At 38.1% G+C, this 20376-nt stretch overlaps 1 protein-coding gene across 2 annotated transcripts in view; it reads left to right on the top strand.

Moving 5' to 3' along the window:
• Window positions 1-20135, top strand: part of ZNF804B (zinc finger protein 804B) — a 237668-nt gene extending 217533 nt beyond the window's left edge. For both annotated transcript variants that reach the window (XM_032692662.1, XM_032692652.1), the window contains exons 3-4: window positions 8455-8585; window positions 12716-20135. In XM_032692662.1, the coding sequence (XP_032548553.1) occupies window positions 8455-8585; window positions 12716-16406 (3822 nt within the window). In that variant the 3' untranslated portion in view covers window positions 16407-20135. The remainder of the gene's footprint in view (window positions 1-8454; window positions 8586-12715) is intronic.
• Window positions 20136-20376: the final 241 nt, after the last annotated feature.

Below are 20376 nucleotides of genomic sequence, written 5' to 3'. Positions count from 1 at the left end.
ACCAATTATACAGGTAAATCAAATTCAGGCTTTATTCAGGTGTCTGGTATCTTTTTTTCAATGGGTGTACAAAAAGTTAGAGGTGATAACTAAGCATATACATGTAAGTGTTGATTCAGCCTCCTCCCTGCTTTTTCCAGAATTCTCTCCATCTCTGCCTTCATTTATTTGTAAAATGATATCTTGGTAAAGGTGAAGTTTCGTAAGAAATCTAAATCTGTCTATGTAAAATCTATGTCTGAACATTTCTACTATCATTTTTGTTCCTCTGAAAGTGTGCTGCCAGTATTGAAGGAAGTTTGAAGCCAGGTTTTGGACTCACCTGTAGAATTCTGGGATAGTTCAGACTTGCTCTTTTCATTAAAATGGAGATGATTTTGTATTCTGCCTGCTACAGTTAGAACAAATCAAAACAAAGTGGTGAGATGGGCTTTAAAATATGTGGAAAAGTCTTAAATATTTTTAAAATAAGATTACAAAAAGTACTGAAAGTTTTGAAAGGAGCTAGTCTTGCACAGGATCTATAATACCAGTTTCTTCTCTTTTAGTGGCTTAATTAAGAAGGAAAAAGAAATAAAATATATGAGGTGATGTTTTTGATCTAAAGAAGAGCCCAACACTCTGATGAGTGAGGTAATATAAGAACATGAAGTGAAGATACAGTCCCTACCCCAAGGTTTTTATAATTCAAATGTGTTGCTTTTACTAGGTAAATTGCTCTGTGTTCCAAAGTGGCACCAAACACATCTAATCAAATGACACAGTGTGCAGCCAGCTTGTCGGAACGTATGACAAGAAGTTTGTCAAAACTGATCGAAACATAGGTGGTCAAAGGGGGCATATGCTGCGATAGCTCAGGCCTTCAGAGGAGTTTCCATCACAAAGTGCACATTCTGTCCTCTCCACTATGGAAATGGCCTACACAAAATACAGCTGATTGAACTTTGTTTGGAGGATTCTCATGAGCAGCGCAAATGGATCTTTCAAAATGGAAAATATCTGCAAATGGATACTTTTATCCAGCAATGGATGAGATTGGTTTAATTAGCAGGAATATTTGCAGATCTGGTTGAACAGTAAGAGATACCAACAGAAAAGGCACAGTGGTAGGTCTTGATGCTTTTTGGCATGAAGACCCATTGCACTAGATCAGACCATCTTTCTATACAGGCACGGCAAGAGTTTCTCTGAAGACATGCAAAAACAAGCCCACCAAAGAGCCACCTCTAATTTATCCTTCTGGTTAGATCCATCTCATTAACTTTTAGATGGATTCTGTAGTGCATGTCTGAGGACTGACTTTTCCTCTCTCCTACTATCATCTCATTCCCTAATCCAGTCATGCCAGGATACTATCTTTCCATCTTCTCATTTACTTCCACTAACAATATTGAATCTGTTATTGCTGACTACAATATGAACTACTCTAACAAGTGATTACTAGCACACACTTCAAAGTGATCTATAGTTATTTATGGGTAAAACATATGAAAATTTATCAGCTAGTTTTTGAGCTTCATATGTCATTGTTAATTCCTGTATGTAATACCCTTTCCAAATTATTTTTAGGATTTTATTTACCCTAGTAAGAGCAAATTCCTTCATTACTATTTCCTAACTTTCGCTTAGCAAGCTAATATTTAGATGTGAAGTTTAATTATGTTCTCTAGTGACTATCATTCTCATTTGATGGTTTGCAGTGTGAAATCATTTTACCAATAATGCATTTGGTTCCAATGTTAGGGTTACAGGCAAGAGAATAATTACTGAAATAATGTTCCTTTTTACCTCATTTAACCCTTCTATGGTGAATTTGGTTAGAACTTAATTAAGGAGCTTTTCAGCTAAGTGGAAATAAATCCTTAAAGCCAATCAGGCACTCAAACACTCACATTAGTTCAAGGACTTAGATTCAAAAAAGGCTCTCTAAATATGACAGGGGAGACACATACCTAATATGGTACATATATTTTTACCTGGGGCTGGAATATATTACAGAATGATGAGTATTTTGGTGGGTGCATTGTGAATTATATTCCAGAATAAAAATAGTCTAAATGTAATGAGAAAAAACATAATTTAATTCATACTAACCTGATCTTCTATAACTTAATGATTAGAATTTTTTTTCCAAAGATACCTTCTGTTTACATCAGTGCAGTACAAGAAGAGGATTTGCTTCTCAGTATACTTGCAATAAGAGTACTTTGTCCCAAAATCTAAAGTAGTTATACTGAGAACCCCTGTCAAATCTATGTAATGGGATGAACATAGCCCCTGGCAGAATGCTCAAAAGAAGTAGTGCTGTGTTCCTAAGGTCCTCAAACTGAGAAACAATGAATGAGAGAGCAATATAGATAAAATGGTCCAGGACCCCTTGAAGATTGAAGGGTGGTAAATCTGGCAGATAAATTCAGATTAGGAAAACTTTCTCTGTATTTTTGTCAATGACTCATAAAAAAATATAGATGTCTTCCTCAAGTTTCTTTTTATTACATGTGCCGAAAGTAAACTATTTCAAACTCCTCTTTTATGCAGCCAATAGAGAGGAATATTATCTGTAGGGGTGAAAATGTACCAATAGCACCAACTTCCTCTGTCTATCAAAAGGGGGTGTGAGAGACAGAACCATACAATAGTTTGGCTTAGAAGGGACCTTTAAAGGCCATCTAGTTTTAACCCCCTGCAATGAGCAGGAACATCTTCAACCAATTCATGTTGCTCAGAGCCCTATCCAACCTGACCTTGAATGTTACCGGGGATGGGGCATCCATCACTTCTCTTGGCAATCTGTTTCAGTGTTTCTTCACCCTCATTGTAAAAAATTTCTTCCTTGTATCTAGTCTAAATCTAGCTTTTTTAGTGTAGAACCATTACCCCTTATTCTATCACAACAGACCCTGATAAAAAGTTTGTCCCCATCTTTCTTATAAGCCCCTTTTAAGTACTGAAAGGTTTAATGTCTCTCAAGACCCTTCTCCAGATTGAACAACTTCAATTCTCTCAGTCTTTCTGCATAGAAACGTTCATTCCTTCAGTTCATCTTCATGATCCACCTCTGGACCTGCTCCAATAGGTCCTTGTCTTTCCTGTGCTGAGTAGCCTGGAGCTGGATGCAGCACTCTAGGTAGGGTCTCACCAGAGCGGAGTAGAGGGGAAGAATCCCCTCCCTTGACCTGCTGACCATGCTGCTGGTGATGTTCCCCTAGTCCCCATCGTGCTGTCCATCCACTCGAGATGTGTGAGAGAAGTTAAGAGAGTGACAGTTAAGACTGAAACAAAACAGTTTTTGAGTAGCTCACCCTTCTCCTCATCTGTTGTCACCAGTTCTCTACTCTTGCTCATCATAGGCAGTATGCTTTCTTTAACTTCCCTTTTTTGGCTGGCATTCCTGTAGAAGCCCATCTTATTATTCTTTTCATCCTTTGGCAAGATCAGCTCCAGCTGCACCTTGGCCTTCCTGACCCATCCTTACATAACTAAGCAGCATCGCTATACTCTTCCCAGAATACCTGTCCCTGCTTTCACTCCTTGTGCATTTCCTTCTTGCTCCTCAATTTGACCAGCAGGTCTTGACTCAGCCATGCTAATCTCCTTTCATCTTATGCCAAGGAGTTGAGACCTCTTATGCTCTATGGAAAACTTCCTTAAAGATCTACCAGCTCGGTTTTCCTCCCTTGTCCCGAGGGCACTTTCCCAGGGGGGCCTCTTGAATAAATCCTTGAAGATCTGGAATTTTGATGTCCTAAAATTTAGGGTCTTGACTTTACTCTTCACCTGACCCATACCCCTCAGGACTGCAGACTCCACCAGCACATGATCACAAGATGCCTCCAACCTAGATGCCACCAATTACTCACTTCTGTTGGTGACCATCAGGTCCAGTATCACATCCACTCTGGTAGAGCTACCTATTACCTGGCTTAAGAAGATATCATCCATGTCCAGTCTCCTGGATTTCCTACAGCACGCTATGCTACTTTTCCAGCAGATGTAGAGGTGGTTGAACTCTCCTAGGAGGACAAGAGCCTCCTGGAGAGAACAGAGTCACTCCTATAGCTGTAGTAAGAAGACTTCACCAATAAGCTCCCCTCGATCAGGTGGCCTGTAGTAGATACCGACCACAAGGTTCCCTTTGTTGCCTTGATCTCTAATTCTTACCCATACGCTTTCAGTCCGGTTGTGGCTATTGTTCAGAGACAACCCTACACACTCTATATTTCTTGACGCAGACACAAAACCTTCTACCCCTCCTTTCTTGGCTGTCCCTTCTAAACATATTGTAGCCATTAATTCTCCACTGAACTCCAGTCATAGGATTCTTTCCACCAGGTTGCAGTAATGGCAACTAGGCCATGTCATTCTAGCAGTACAGTGGCTTCCAGCTCCTCCTGTTTGTTGCCTATGCTGTGTGCGTTTGTGTAAAGGCACCTCAGCTGGGCTGTCAGGTGTGTCTCCTTCTTAGAGGAACACCCCTTAATTGATTAGCTTCCCCAAATGCTTATTTCTTTCCAGCAGTTGCAAAGAAAGGCATCTAAATTTGATCAGATGAACAGCAATCCAGACAAACATTCACCTGCACAGGGAGGAATAAAAATCAGGATCATAACTCTGGAAAGAAAATAAAGTCATTACTGCAAATGCATCAGGCAGTGAGTATCCTTCAGGTGCTCATAGGTCATTGTAAAGCAAGTACTGGCCCCAGTAAAGTGACAATTAAAAAAACCCCAAACAATCCAACATTAAGAATGGGCAGAAACTGCTAAATTACAGTTATTTGACCACTGTTACTTCATGTCTAGCAAAAGCAGGTAGTAGAGATGAAGCTTCATTAACTCATTTGAATCTCCTGTTGATTCATACCAGAGTTCAAGAGGAAAAGCATATATTCAGCAGATTTTGACTGTCTTAGACAGAGGAACCAATGTGACTCAGATCTGGTTCTACAAGTAAATCTTTGCATGAAAATGAATATTATTTTGTAGTCTTTTAATCCTCTCTGTGGATGTTTATAAAAAAAGGGATGGGTTACTTCTAGATATAGCAACATCCACACACTCGTGCACACAAAAAAGAGAGAAAGAATAGAACATGAGTCTAAAAAACAAATATAACTCCAGGACAATAATATTTGCAGCTGGTGAAGGACAGAACAGAAGAATGCTATTAAATAAATCATAATTTATTACATGTGCCTGCATTTGGATGCCCAGTTAAGTACCTAATTACATGAAAAAATGCAATTGCCATGTAAAGCAATGTTAATTTTCAAGCACACCTGCTGAGCTTGAGGTTGTCATTCAGGTACCTGCTCAGTTGCGTGCTGTTGTGCACCATCTGCAGAAAATATTTGTGTGCCTGTCAGAAGTCTAGCACAGGTTATTAGTGAAGAAAACCAGGGGTTTGCAGGTTCAGCAGGAGTCCCATGATCTATCCCACATAGCTGACAAATTTCATTACAATTCTTAACTGGAGCTCTGGCAGTGCAGCTTTGTTTTATTTTGCTGAGGGGATGTGCAGGGAGAGCTCTTTCTCTGTTCAGACTGCAGATGCTTTTGATTTCTTGGATTTCAGCTCTACTTGATGAGTTCTCTACTATGCTTACCTACTTTTTTTATTCTTTTCTCTACTTCTTTGACATGTACTGCATGCCATTAGAGAGCAAAAAAATACTGCTAGAACTTCTATTCTTAGTGTTGGTCCATTTGCTTTTTTGATTATCATCCTAACTGCCAAAGAAATGAAATGGCATTGCTTTGCAGTACCTGCACTCCATAGTACTCACTTTCACACTGTTCTTTGTTTCCTTGACAGGTAGAAACTGTTTCTGCTTTTCCCCATGAGTGCTCTAGGTGTGACGCTGAACAGCTCGCGATGACAGCTAAAACATAGCAAGCGGCCCTAAAGGGCATTTCTCAAACGTGTTTCTTTGCCCTGTTTCTTTGCCCTTACTTCACATTGGACATGTTAATAGGGCTTAAGACTACCTGTGTTTTTCTTGCTTATCTTTACAGCTTAAATATCTCTACACTCTTGTAAATATTACCTAGCTGACAGAATTTGCGGATTTGTTTCTAAGAAGATCGTCTGATTTCTTTTACAGCTTTGGCTTTGATATATTATTTAAAAAGCTTCTTTCTTGAACCAAAAGTAACATTGTCTTACACATTTATCCATTTTACTGTAAATTGCAGACAATGAGGTTGAGGGAATGAAACATTATGTGACTGGCCTGGCAAGTGACAAGTGAGGGAGGGCACATAAAGGGACAGGTAAAAGCCAAAAATATGGTGGAGCAAAGATTTCTTTCTAAGCAACTGAAACCTAAGAGCTTTAAAAAGGACTTTGCAGCTGTCCTGTTTTAGAGTCTACTTCAATGAAGTACTAGATGTTGAAGCTGATAAAAACTTTATGGAGAAACATACAGATTTGACAAACTGTAAATATTTCTGATAGAATGTTAGAATTTTCATCAGGCACCAGGCAGCATGGCAATTCTTGGTGGTTGGTGGTTCCTTGAGCTTTCTGTCCTTGTTGACCTCATCCGAGGGAGCTTGTCTGTGCAGAAACATAGAGGTGGTTCAGAGCCATCTCTTAAGCTCCTTGAACAGCTGATACATGATCAGCTCAGCTCTCCCTGTTTCCAGATCAGTACTCAGAGTCACATGCCTTGGGGTCTACAGGGCTGAAAGCAAACAAGAAATTTCTGATCTTAGTCTCCCAGAATCTACTTTTCTCTCACAGGTGTTACCTGACTTTTTAAAAAATCCCATACTTATGGGACAGCTGATGTGACAGTGGTGGGAGATATCCACTACAGCTTTCCAGCACTCTTCATGGAACAAACTCGCAGACCCTGAATGGCCTATTTCCACCAAGTGTTTTTCCATGACTGTGTCATATTGTGTCTTTGCCACTAGCTGGATTATTTCATTTTAGCTGGAGAAAAAAGAAGCTGTCATCTCTTTAGATTGTATAAGACAACCACATAATATTTTTCACCTATTCACTTTGTCTTAATCTACTGACAAAAGCTAGACCTCTCTCCAGAAAGCAGTTCTCTCATGGGTTTATCATTTTCTTGACCACTACAAGTTGAGGACTCTCTACCTTCAGCCCTGTTTCTCCAACACAGGTGCTTGTTGGTCTGTGTAGAGCTCTGTGTCATGACTAAACTGCTCCCCATACCTGAGCTGCAGAAAGTAGTATTTGCTGTTACAATACTTGGTCAGCCTCCAATTTATCCTACTGATCCACTTTTGGCCATGCTACAGGGGAACAACAGCATGAGGTGCTTTAGGTGCTGGTGGACAGTCAAGTAGGCATAGACACAGATAGGTAAGCAGCAGCTTAAAAATGACTGTGATATCAAAACCTTTCTGCAAGTCTACTTTGCTAAATTTACTCTCAGGGCTCCGTGGAAAATTTAGTTGATTCTGTAGTTCTAAAGTTCACTGATGAGCACAGGGCTGCCTCCGGACCAAGGGGCAAGTGGATGCAGCAGTTTAGTTCTCAGTCCTGGTCTTCAAGGCTTCCAGTTTGGGCATCTGACTGGATACACTGGAGCTCCCTCACAGCTTGTAAACCTTCCTTGCACAAACACCACAGCACTGGAGAGGTGGTGAAGGGGGGAAGGCATTTCTGCCGTAGAATATGGAAGCATGGATTTAAACTGGAAAGACGTAAGATTAGACATGATCTGCTGACTCCTAGAGGGCACAATGAATTCAGAGGCAAGATAGCATCACTGTTTTTGCAGAGGATGCTTTTGACACTTTTTGGTGTGTGTTTTCTCCTCCTCCACTTTCCTTATGCTATCAGGTAATAAAAAAATATAATAAAGGCAAAGAATTCTGCTCTCTCCAATGGTAATTACCTGATTTATAGAGGTTTAAAGATATTAAAAAAAGTGTGAAAATAACCACAAAAGAGTTTCCTGAGCAAATATTTCAGACAGTAGTCCTCTCCTTCAAAAAAAAACCAAAACAACCAACCAATATTAAAATCTATCAAACCAACAGAGAAGCCCACACATATACATGCATACATGTGCAAGTAGAGATCTACAAAATATGTTACACAGAGGAGCTCAGCCTTATTCCAGTATGTTCCTATGTATTACATTCCAACAGAATTAATTAAATAGGAAAATGTTGATCTCATTAAATGGAGTCTAGTTTTGTGCCTGTATCTGTATACAACAGAAGATTTGTGTATTCATAAGAAGCAAAAAAGCTGTCATTCATATGTATGCATATATCAGCTAAAAAACAGTGGTCAAATCATGTTGTTTTGTTAGGCAAAAATAGTATTTTCAATCTCTTTTTACCATTATTTTAAGTATATTTTTACTCTCCGTTTGCATACCATCTTCACAAAAAGCAAATAAATTAAGAGGAAATGTATCTGCTGTGTACATATTTAATCCCTTCCGTTTATGTTCTTTTCACAAAGAGATTGAAAGATTTGAAACAAAGAGAATTTGCTCGAAATGTGGCTTCAAAGTCATGGAAAGATGAGAAGAAACAGGAAAAAGCACTCAAGCGACTCCACCAGCTTGCAGAGTTACGGAAGCAGTCAGAATGGCAAGTATTTAAAAATCTTACTAGGTTTTAATGCCCTCTTCCCTCAGTCCCAGAAGAAATCTTAATATTTTTACTCCTACACAATGTAATGTACAGAGACTGTGTATAGCGTAACCTGTTTTCAGCTGTCCTCAACTCCAAATGTTCCTGTTCTGCAAACTATAAAATCGAAAGCCCTAAATTAATTACATGCTATTTGAAGGTTTGTAGTTTTCTCTCCTGTAGCTAGTTATTCTCATGTCTTCTAAACTGAGTGTTTTGAAGATGCTTTTATAATATCATCATTTTGCCTTATCCAAACTGATCTGAAGAGATTAATATGACTGTCTTAGCGTTTGACACTAAGTGAACAGGAGAGGAAAAACTCTTTGTGAATCATTTTTCCTATGTTTAGGGTGCTGGGATTATTCTCAGAGTTTCTCTGTAGAGTAATGAAAAGTATCATTATGTGAATGAAAAACAAGTAATTAACTGATTCAATTTTATCTAATACTGTTAGCTCTATTGAAGAATATTGAGATACAGGACAAAGATTGCACTAATAAACCTTTAAATTTGAGAAATCTCCTTTGTTTAATGACGATGAGGGCTTCATATTGCCACCAGACCAATTGTTTATGTTAATCTATGACCGTAATGAGTTAATCAGATAATTAAACTGACATTCTTTTAAATTCATATCAAGATTACTGTACCCTGGAAATAATAGCATTCAGAGTTTATTATACACTCATTTTGGCCTATGTAATTGCTTTTGAGCAATCTGCTGAAATATAACAGTTTAGTGCTAATATATCACTTTTATGGTTACAACTCCATTTTCATACAAATCTGTTGAAACAAATGTAACTGCCCGTGGGAAGATTCCTTTATGCCCACATACTTGAAGATGTAGTCTCAGACGGACCAATAAGGTCAGTGATAATAGGAAAGCAAGAGTGAGACTGTGAGGGAAAAAGCATGTTTGCTTTTAGAGAGAGCCAAGAGTCCATAATCCTTTACAGAGAGCCTGGAAAGACAAAGCTTGCTCTTTGTAATCATGAGTAGGTTCAGGGGTGGCTGAGAGGGGTGATTTTGGCAGAGGAAAGACAGAGAGTCAGCCTTTCTAATCAAAGTCTACATACACATACAATTGTTATTGTCCCTGAGTTTTGTGTCTCAGGTTCCAACACAATTCCTTGAAACAAGCCAGTACAATTTGACAACAAAATTACTCTGAATCTTGTGCACAGAAACATATTATTTTGCTATTCCAAGGAGACTTTTAAAAGGATCTCTTTATACACCTTCTCCAAGAGATTATTTCTTCTTGATGTACAAATAGGGGTAAATTTGTATCTCCTGATGCCAAATTTGTGGCAAATGCAAATATATGCTCTGAAATGCATACATATTCTCATATTCTGAAATGCATACATATTCTCATATTGTTGCTACTTCAGAGAGTCTGTCTTTCCCATTGCTGAATATCAATGTATTTTTATAGCATTTATAAAACATGCTAGCCAATTATAGATAGCTGTTATGCAGATCTAGGATTTCTAATGTATTTACATTTATTTAAAATATTTCCTAATCTTTAATCAAACTCTTTACTTAATCTAGTTCCTAATTTTTTTCTTGTTAGTGTACTGTAGTGCTGCAGTGATACCAAATGTAGATAATTAGTCTAATGAAATGCGTGTTTAAATTATATCTTGGAAAAACACTTTTATGGTGGCTATATATGTCTTATCTCTAATAGAAAATGACAACAGTCATTCCAGTCTCAGTTAATCATCTATTTCAAGAAATCAGTGATTTACCATGTTTGCTAAGGCCCTCTTAGATAGGTTGCACTTTTTTTTTTTTTTAATTACAAAAATACTAAACCACAGATTTCAAATCTGAGATATTTTGGGAAGAGAAATAATGTAATTAATAAAAGTAGAACACAGAAAGAGAAAATATGGCAAAGTAAATCAAATCATGGTTGATAATAAGACCAATGAAGTGATGATTAATATTGATGGAAATCTACCTGTGTCCTTTTTTCCCCACCAGTGTTTGCTGATAGTTTTAATATTAATAACTCTTTGAATATTTTGCAAAGTCATTGATTGTGGAATAATATAAAGATAAAATAAAAATCTACTCTTAAAAAAGTCATATAAACACATTTCTCCCTAAGCAAGCAGAATGTTTCTCTTTCTCTTACGCAGTTTGGTTTTGCAAATGCTCCAGGTGGAAGTATCTCACTTTGAACACAGCACAATTTCTTTTGCAGTGGCCTCTCATAAACCCAAGACTTACCACAGATCAGATTCCCCTTACAATTTCAGAGTAAAACCAATGTTTGTTCTGGATGTAGATGAGCATAACTCTGAAAAAGAGCATTCACATGCTGACTTCAAAACGTATAATTTTCTGTATGTAAAGACCACCTTGCCCGTATAAAAGTCCAAGCTAAGTTGAGGATTTAGTCCTTTGTTTTTTTTGAAAAATTGTGTTACAATAGTGTAGGATGGTATGTGTATGTTTGTGTGTACTGTAATCTATGAAGAACCACAAACCACACACTGTTACTACATTTACCTAAAGCAATGTTTAGTGTTCTACTCTAAATTTTTGTTAAAAGTTCCACTCTTACTTTTATAGTGTTGATGAATTTATAAACTGTTTAATGTATGAAGTTCTGAAACCACCTAAATTAAAGGTAGTATAAGATCCTTCTGCTGCGTAGAGGTGGCCATTATGCTTTGAAAAGTACTAGAATTTCTCATTTTGATATTAAATTCTAAGCTTTGGCATAGGCTGCACATGCTTTGGAGCTGGTTGTGAGATGCCAGGTCTTCTAGACCTGGGAGGCAGCAAACTGGAAGTTACCTGGAATGTTTACTAAGCAGAACTCTGTTCTGGATTCTGCATTCAGCTCAATGTGGATGTGGCAAAACAAAGAGCATTGCTTTCTGTCTGACTTTACTGAGGTTAAAATATACACCCTTATTTGCACATTACCATGAGAGAGTTCAGGTTTGCTTTTTGAGTGTTAAGGGCTACTGGGACAGTTAGGTAGGATTAATGGGAGGCATAAAACCAGCTACCCTGGTTTAGCCTCTGAAAATTATACACTTGCTCAAAATCATACCAGAATAGACACACCTGTTCAAAAGCCTGTGAGGGTTCTGAGGGCACTAACAAGCCTTAATGACCCTGACCACGCTCACCTGGGCCTCACTCACACCTGGGGGCTCAGAAAGCTCAGCCTTGGTCCTCCTTAGTCCGCCTTAGTCTCTCTGGGCTGGGTTGGAGGAGGGTTGGTCTCCTTGGCCATATCCATGCTGGTGTCTGTCCCTGGCGCTCCTTTCTCTGGACCTCAACCCATGGATTGGCTTCCTGGCTCAGCCTCAGCCCTCTCCAGTCACCATGGATATGTCTGATGTTCCCTGGACCTGGACCTGGCCCTAACCTATGGATTTGTCTTTTTAATACAGCTCAAGGTGTGCATACAGGAACCTAAGGAAGATACCTCACACAGCAGTCAGTCTTTAATTTGCAGCTGATATGAATCTGATATGGTAGCCTCTTGAGTTTAGAGGGTTGAATTTCTCCCAGTTATCTTAAGGATGTTGTGAGTGTTCTTCAGACTTGCTCATTCAGGGTGAGCCACAGGGAAAGGTTTTCATCTGTATCTAGTCACAGAAAAGTTCAGAATTTAAGTTAAATTGAGTACTGTCTACCTTTGCATCATGAAAGGTAAAACATTGGAGGATTGAGGTCATAATACTTCAAGTTTCATCAAAACCTCACCAACTTTATTTTCCTTTGCTGACATCACATTCTGCTCTGAACTGGCAGAGGTCAAGGAGACTTGGACAACACTCCCAGGCACATGGTGGGATTGTTGGGGTGTCCCATGCAGAGCCGGGAGTTGGACATGATGGTCCTTGTGGGTCCCTTCCAGCTCAGCATATTCTATGATTCGATGATTCGATGACTAGACTGCGCATTTACCCTGTAGAAACTTAGCTTTTGCTTGTAACAGCATGAGAGACACCCTCCTTCACCACACAGACGTTGTCAAATGCAACCTCTGTCATAGCTTGGTTACTTAATACAGTTTTCTTTTTTCTTTATTTTTTACCTTACAGCATCACTGGGAGTGGACCATTGCTTAAAGCCCCCCGATTGGTCATGGAAAAGCAGCAGGGACCCCATGGCATTTTCCTGTATAAAGGTGGCAAGTTCACAGCCAGTTCTCAAAGAACAATGATGAGTGAAGGACAAGGTTTCTCCAGACCCATACTAGAGAAACAGCAGCTTATTATAAGCAGGCATCATCCCCCTACTGAAAGATGCCGTGCACTTGGAAATCAAGTCTCACAAATGTTCCCAGAGAGCACCAATACCTCTCAAAGGGCAGGAGTGTCTTTCTCGTTCTCTAAAAAGGTCCCTTTAAAGCTTGAGTCCTCAGCGTCAGTCTTCAGTGAGAACTCTGAAGAAGGAAATGATTGTAGTGAGTCTCCCAGTCATAAAAAAAAGCAAGCTATTGAGGCCTGCCATTCTGGCACACTTTTGGAGGAACCTGTGAAAGGAAGCTTGGATAAAGGATCACCTATTACACAAGACCAAATAGATATGGATAACAACGCATCAAGTCATGCAGCTCCAAAACCTAAAATAGTAAAGGAAAATGATAAAAGTAGTGATAGGGAATTAGAAGAAAAAATCAGTGCTCATCCTTCGTTTTCTAAAGTCAAAATACAGCTTTCAAATTTGGATTTTTCTGGTTCACGGAGAGAAACAGAGCAAGAGAGCAAACTGAATGAATCTGAGCAATTCTTAGAAACTCTCATTTCGCCTTCATGCCAGGCTAGCAATTTTTGTATGCAGCTGAACACCTACAAGCACAGCAATACCCACCTGCCTAACCAGTTATCTGAACTCCCATCCCAGTCGACACCTGAGCTGGCACATTCAAGCAACATTAATAACAGTCCTGGAGTGGTAAAAAGAGAAAGATCTTTGGAGATTTCAGAAATCACAAATGGAAATATGGAAACATGTCCAAAGGAGGCCATGGTTAAAGGATTTAAGCCCCAGACGTTGCCTTTCCTCCATGTATTGAGCAAAGATGGCACCACTGCTCTGCAGTGGCCCACAGAATTACTTTTGTTTACAAAAACTGAGCCCTGCATTTCATATGGCTGTAATCCATTGTATTTTGACTTCAGACTCTCTTTAAATCACAGAAATGGTAAACAGCATGAAACAAACAAAGCAAGCTGTAAAGAGCACTCTAAAAATAAGACTGCAGATGAAAATGAACCCTCAGGTTTAATAAAACACAAACAAATGTCAAATGAACAAGATAATCAGTTGTTGAAACCAAAGAAGATGAAAGGTTCCCTAAATCCAAGAAAGGCCAAGCAAAAAGCTGAGTCAGACATAGTGAAAGAAATGAACGAAAATGGTCAAAAATGCATATTAGATTATTTGAATGAAAATATACCCAAAGTGCCTGCTTACCTTGATGTGTCACAAAAGGATAATTTGACAGAAAAAAGTCTTCATACAACAACACTGAGAAGACCTTTAAAGCATCTTTTTCATAGCTGTGAAAGAAAAAACCAGAACATTAGAAATGAAAGCATTTCCTTTTCTGCTTTTATGTCTAGGATTAAAAAGTCTAAAGCTGCAAAATGTCATTTACTTTATTCTAAAGAAAAATGTGAAAACCAGGATGACTACAGATCCATTCAAGATGTGGCCAGCTGCAGCAGTGATATAAGTGACAGTGGAAAAGACTCTAGTGGAAGTTTTCTTAGTTGTAAATCCAGTTCAAACAGCAGGAATTCAGAAAATGAAGGATGTGGAAGTTACACAAGGTGTTGGAGGTTCCCATCTCCTCAGAAGTCCTCCTCTGGCAGACATTCCAGCTATTCTGACACTTCACTTAGCAGTACAAGTAGCTGCATGAGTTACATGAGTCCCACATCAAACAATCACAACAGAAATTATTTGCTTTGTTGTTGTAAAAGAAGAAGCAAGACAGATGAAAGGCACAAATGTAAACACAGAAAGCACAAGTGTATTTTCACTTTGGATGATACAGATGAGGATTATCTGTGTCATAGTAGAAGTCACAGAACTAGAAACTGTACTCAGAGGGACAAAATGAAATATCAAAAATGTTCAATACACAAAGTTTTACAACACAGAGACAGATCTAAACACAGCAGATGTAGACATCGGCATTTTGGCAAAGATCATAGTAGGAGTAGAAGCTACCACAGATCCAAAAGTTGTTCCACTAGTGATTCAAGAAGCAGCGAAAGATCATCTAGTAGCAGAATCTCAAGAGGCGTCAGTTCAGGATCCTTCTCAAAAGAGACTGACAACTATGACAACAAAACAAAAGAGGATGCCAAAAGAGGTCCTAATGCTGAACCAGGGAAAGCTGAAACTGCACATTACAAATCTCTGAATGTGAATAGTCAGTCAAAAAACTTTGCCACCTGTTCTTCTGAAAATCTGGCAAAAGATATATGTGGAAAAAGGAAATCACTGACAGCCAAGTTACTTTTAGAAAGAGTGCAGTCTAAGAAAGCCCAGGAGCAAATGCACAATTCAGAGAGATTTTCAAACAGTAGTGGGGAAGAATTAAAGGATCGCTCGAAAAGTCACTTTGCTCTTCAGTTCTCATCATCGGTAGATGACATTGCAATGTTACCTTTGCCAGAGAAAGTGCTAAGCATAGGTAAAAATGACATGGGGTATAATGAAATCAGCTTGTTGGAAAACAGTGTGAAGAAAAACAACTTGGAAGCATCAGAGATAACTAATGTTGCTCTTTCACCTGGCACTGATTATGATCATTGTGTTTTTAAAGACGTAATTCCAATAGAAACAGGCTATCAGAGCCCAAGCATAAAAAGGAACACAGCAATAAAGGAACAACCCAATCTCTTCATTAGTGAAGTGCAACCCTTTATACAAAGCTGTGATCCATTACCAAATGATTCCCCTGGTGCTTTTCCCTCTAATAGATATTCTGTTGTTGCTAATTCAACAGAGACCAAAGACGAACTACACGATATAAACATGGACTCCAATGGGGCAGAAGGCAGTTCAGACTCTTTTTGTGACAATGCTATGCAGAAGTATGATGACACAGTAGATGACCTAGAAGTGTACAGTAAATCCATCTCCCCTCCTTTAACACAGCAGCCTATCACATTTTCACCAGAAGAAGTAGACAAATACAGGTTGCTGCAGCTGCAAGCTCAGCAGCATATGCAGAAACAACTTCTGGCAAAACATCTGAAAGTTTTGCCTGCCCCAGGACCAGCTGCCTTCTCTGCAACACCAGCAGTTCCTGCCTTCCCTGTTCAGCAGCACGCTACTGTCACTACCATCCACCACACACTGCTGCAACGCTTTGCTGTTTCAGCATCTGTCCATCCCCACGGCAGTCATCTCTCCCTGGCACCCCTCCACCCACTCTCTCAGGCACATTTTGCTCCTATATCACTTTCCCCATTAGCTCCAGCCTTCATTCCCACCCACCCCGCTTTGCTGACAGGACACCCATTACACTTGATTTCCACCACACCCCTCCACCCTTCCCCACTGACCTTCCCTGCGCTTCCACACACTGCATATGTCCCAGCCTTATTTACACCACACCTGAACACAGCCACAGCTTCTGCCATACATCCAAATCACTTAGTTCATCCCGTATTCCAAGGGCAAGAGCCCCATCACTATTCTTGCTCTAGCCAGACCCAACAGTTACCTACAACAAAAGAAGTTTTCAGTGTTTCTAGCTACTTAAACTAGCCCAAATGATTTCACTATGGCTCCAAACCCAAATTTAAATAAAATAAAGCATTCAGTGTTCAATCACATGTCTGAGGGGAAATCTGTTGTTTTGCTGAGAGCACAATGGTAAAGATTTTAAAGTCCACAATCTGTCTGACAGTATATGAATGTTGATTTTATTCTTGTATCTCTGAGGGAAAGCTGCTTAAAAGCTTCTTTGTGATACTAGCACAAGAAGGATGGGGTGGCTAGTGTCATTCTACAGAATGTTTGAAAAGAATAGCCCAAAGTGAAGTCTATGACTCTCAGGAGGAATGGGAGCACAGCACCCAGACACAATGGGATTGAGTATATCAACACAGATGAGGGATTTAAAGTAGCGCAATTTAAGGTAAAGCACTCTTGAAACACCTCAAAGATTTGATTTTTCTGAGTGTATATATGAAACAGTCCAGTTCTTGGTTTGGTTAAGGTGTTTCTGAACAAAAAATAAGGTATCTGGGACCACCAGTCCCTGGGGCTGTCTCCTGGGTGAAATAAACTGGGGAGGCTCAGAGGGAGGGATGATGAGTTAACACTGGAAGAGAAGGGATCGCAACAGCATCTTGAAGATACTTTAGTGATTTCATCCCTGACATATGTTGCTTGGACAGTGTAAAAGGATTGCGGTCAGGCCACTGGTACATTACAAAAATATTCCCTTAGTATAGGGAGCTCTGTGCTGGTACAAACAGGCTGCTGCTTTTCTCCCTGAACCAAGCATCCAAGAAGGCAATAAAGCCAAGTTCTTTGGCATTACCTGTGTATGTATCATAGGGTATGTCAGGGGTGAGCTGCAGTAGCCCGGAATTGCCAACAACCAGTGCTGGCTTTGAACCTCAGAGGTCCTTGGCCAAAACTGCAACACCTCTTTCCTATCAAACAGAGCTCTGACATGTGGAAGAGTCTTTCCCAAAGAATGTGTAAATATCTTTCATCCCTTTCACAAACAACAGAAACAATTGGCTGGTCCTGTAAATTCATACTGATACTCATAAAAATGCAGAAGTAAAATTCTGAGCAGCTCTCCAAAAACTGGTTGTCCAGGTTGCCTCAAAGAAAAACATGTCATAGTGCTCAGCATTTAAAGGTATATTGAATCTAAACAAATATGTCGAGATTCTCGCATGGCTTCCCAAACTCTCAACAAGCAAATTGAAATTCTGAATCCACAATGTTTGAATGCATGTATCCAACCTTCAGAGTAATGTGTGGTTGAAATTGTTCATAATAACTGTGTATCTGGAAATAGATGAGGACTTCAGCATCTCTTTGAATGGCATAATTTGACTATTTTATAATGCTTCTAACTCAACATGAGATTTGTAGCATGAAATTAAGTTCATAATTGTCGTTAGACTGCAGGCATGCTTCCCAATATAATTGGACCATGAAGTATCCAACAGACAGTACCTGTTTGTTTGTATTAAAAACATTTGAAATAATTTCAATTCATTTGCAATAAGGTAATGCACAGTTAAAAATATATCTTTCAGAATCAACATAAAATACATTTAAAAACTTTTGGCGGAATTTTATTTCATTATATTCAACTATCTGAATCAACTGAGAAATCTAATTGCAGTTAAGTTGTGTATTTAAAATACAACAGGACCAATTTTCTTAGTCTTAATCAAACTAGATTGATCCATTGCAATAAAATGGAATTGTTTTAATTTCTAAAAGCAGCTGCTTCAACATAAACTGGTATTATGTCAAACTTTTGAAATGACTTTACAAGTTGCAACTGTTTGCTTTGTCTTTTCAAAGTTTGTATTTTTAAAGTAGCTTTGAGTGCTTAATGTTTTAGAAATTGAATAAAAACTATCAGAAAAAAAATGGAGACTGAGCAGAAGCAAAACATTTTTGTGTTGAGAAATGTTGGTGAAACAAGCACTGTCAAATATATTTTAATTTGATTCCCATCTTATTTATTAGTCTCATTAACCAAATGGATTTGTGCCATTTTGGAGTTACTTATCTGTATGTAAGTAGCGTATAAATTATGTTTAATTTTCTGATTTTAATTGCAGGGAACTTCTTTAATCAAAATTATTGCTTCAGAATTAAAGAGATCGAAATTTTTCTTGGAAAAGATGTAAAATTAAATATTTCTACAGTTTAAAAATTCTTCCTTTTAATTTTGGCTGAAAATATCTCAAATTAAGATCTGAATTTACATATAATTTCTATGCTTCTGCAACTTTGTTTTCTCAGAATAAAGCGTATTTCATTGATTGTGATTTAACACCTTCGAAAATTATTACTTGCTTGGATGGAGATCATTCACTCAGTGGAACACTTGGAAACATTAGTCATAACTCTGTAGAAATATTCTGAACTGGCCATCTAAAGTAGCAGGTCAATCTGTGCCCTAGAAGAGGCTGACTAAGCTGCATAGCCATGACCACCAGTTCAGGGCTAATACCAGCCTAAAAGATGCATTTCCATCCCTACAAACTTTTGAATTTATGGGCCCAGTTTCATTTCTATTGAAGCAAACCCAGCTGTTCTCATTGTATATAAGAGTTCATTTGTATCCTAAGTAGATAATGGAAAAAGAAAAATATGGAACTAAGGAATGATGGGCTAATCTCATCTTTAATGTGTGTACACACATTTTGTATCCCTGCTTCTTACAGACAATGTTAATGCTGTAGAAATTTCTGTGGCAAAAAACCTAACCAATTGAAACTTAACCATATCCTACTACATGGATAATTTATGGAAAATAGATACATATCTTTCCCATAACATATGCACAATGCAATGGCATCCTAGAAGAAACAAAATCATAGGATGTTGATGCATTATTGTATATACCAACACGGTAAGGCAAATAAATTGACAATGAAGATTAAATTTAATTCTTGGAACAATAAGAATTAGGATTTTGAGAGGTTTTGATGGGGGAAAAAAAGAGAGATTAAGAACAGAAATAGCACAGTAGCAAAACAGTAATCATTGACTACTGAACAAAGGGAATGTCCAATATAATTTTTAATACAAAGAAGAGATTTACTTGGAGAAATGTAATAAAGCTATCAGCACAGCTGAAATTATATATTCTCTCTAATTGCTACCATATTTGATTTTCATCAGTAATGTACTTTAAATATGTATCATTATAATTATTAAAAGCATTATTGAGCCCAATGTATGGAGCCATGCTACAATTTTGATTTTATTCAAATAGATTTTTAAAAGAGTTACAGTATCCTCATGGCAGTGATATAGACACACCAAGTTAATAATCTATTTTAGCTTGATTGTATGTTCTCGATACATAATCCAAGGAAACAGGTCACCCACACACTAAAATTCCTATAAGAAATGTTTCCTCAGTTACACCATGATAAATTTTTTTGTTGTTGCCGTTTGAGAGTTTTATTTGTAACTGAGGTACCTCTGGAATACATTCAAGATGTATATTTGTTGTGCAGATTTGCATAAAAATGCCATTTGATCAGATTGATTTTAAAAGTGTCAAGTTTATATTTAAAACTGGATAATACTCTGGCTAGTATAATATGTAAACTAGTAATTTTGTTTTGTATTCTCTGTATAAAGTGTTTTATATTATACAGTAGCTAAGTGAATTGCACTATTGTACATGCAATGCGACTTTTTTTTTAGCTTATTCGAGGAATCCCTGGGAATGTAGTTTAATGCAATAATATTTTTTTTCAATAAAAAGGCTTACTGGTATAAAGAGTGTCAGTCATGTATTTTTAATGTAAAGCATACCAAAAGGTAGCAACATAATAAAATGCAGAATGATGCAAACATATTCTGTATTTTAATCTGCAGTACTGAAATACGTTTAATTCATTCCTGTGGCTATAATCCTGAAATTTCTTAGAATGTTTCCTAAAGATTTTAGTATGTGTTAAAAAAGTGGGTTGTTTAAATGGAACTGAAAATAAATATTCCTTTAAAAAAATTATTC

Source organism: Chiroxiphia lanceolata, chromosome 1 (genome assembly GCF_009829145.1).
Source record: "Chiroxiphia lanceolata isolate bChiLan1 chromosome 1, bChiLan1.pri, whole genome shotgun sequence".
NCBI classification, from domain to species: Eukaryota; Metazoa; Chordata; class Aves; order Passeriformes; family Pipridae; genus Chiroxiphia; species Chiroxiphia lanceolata.
This window is presented reverse-complemented; position numbering and strand designations above follow the sequence as displayed.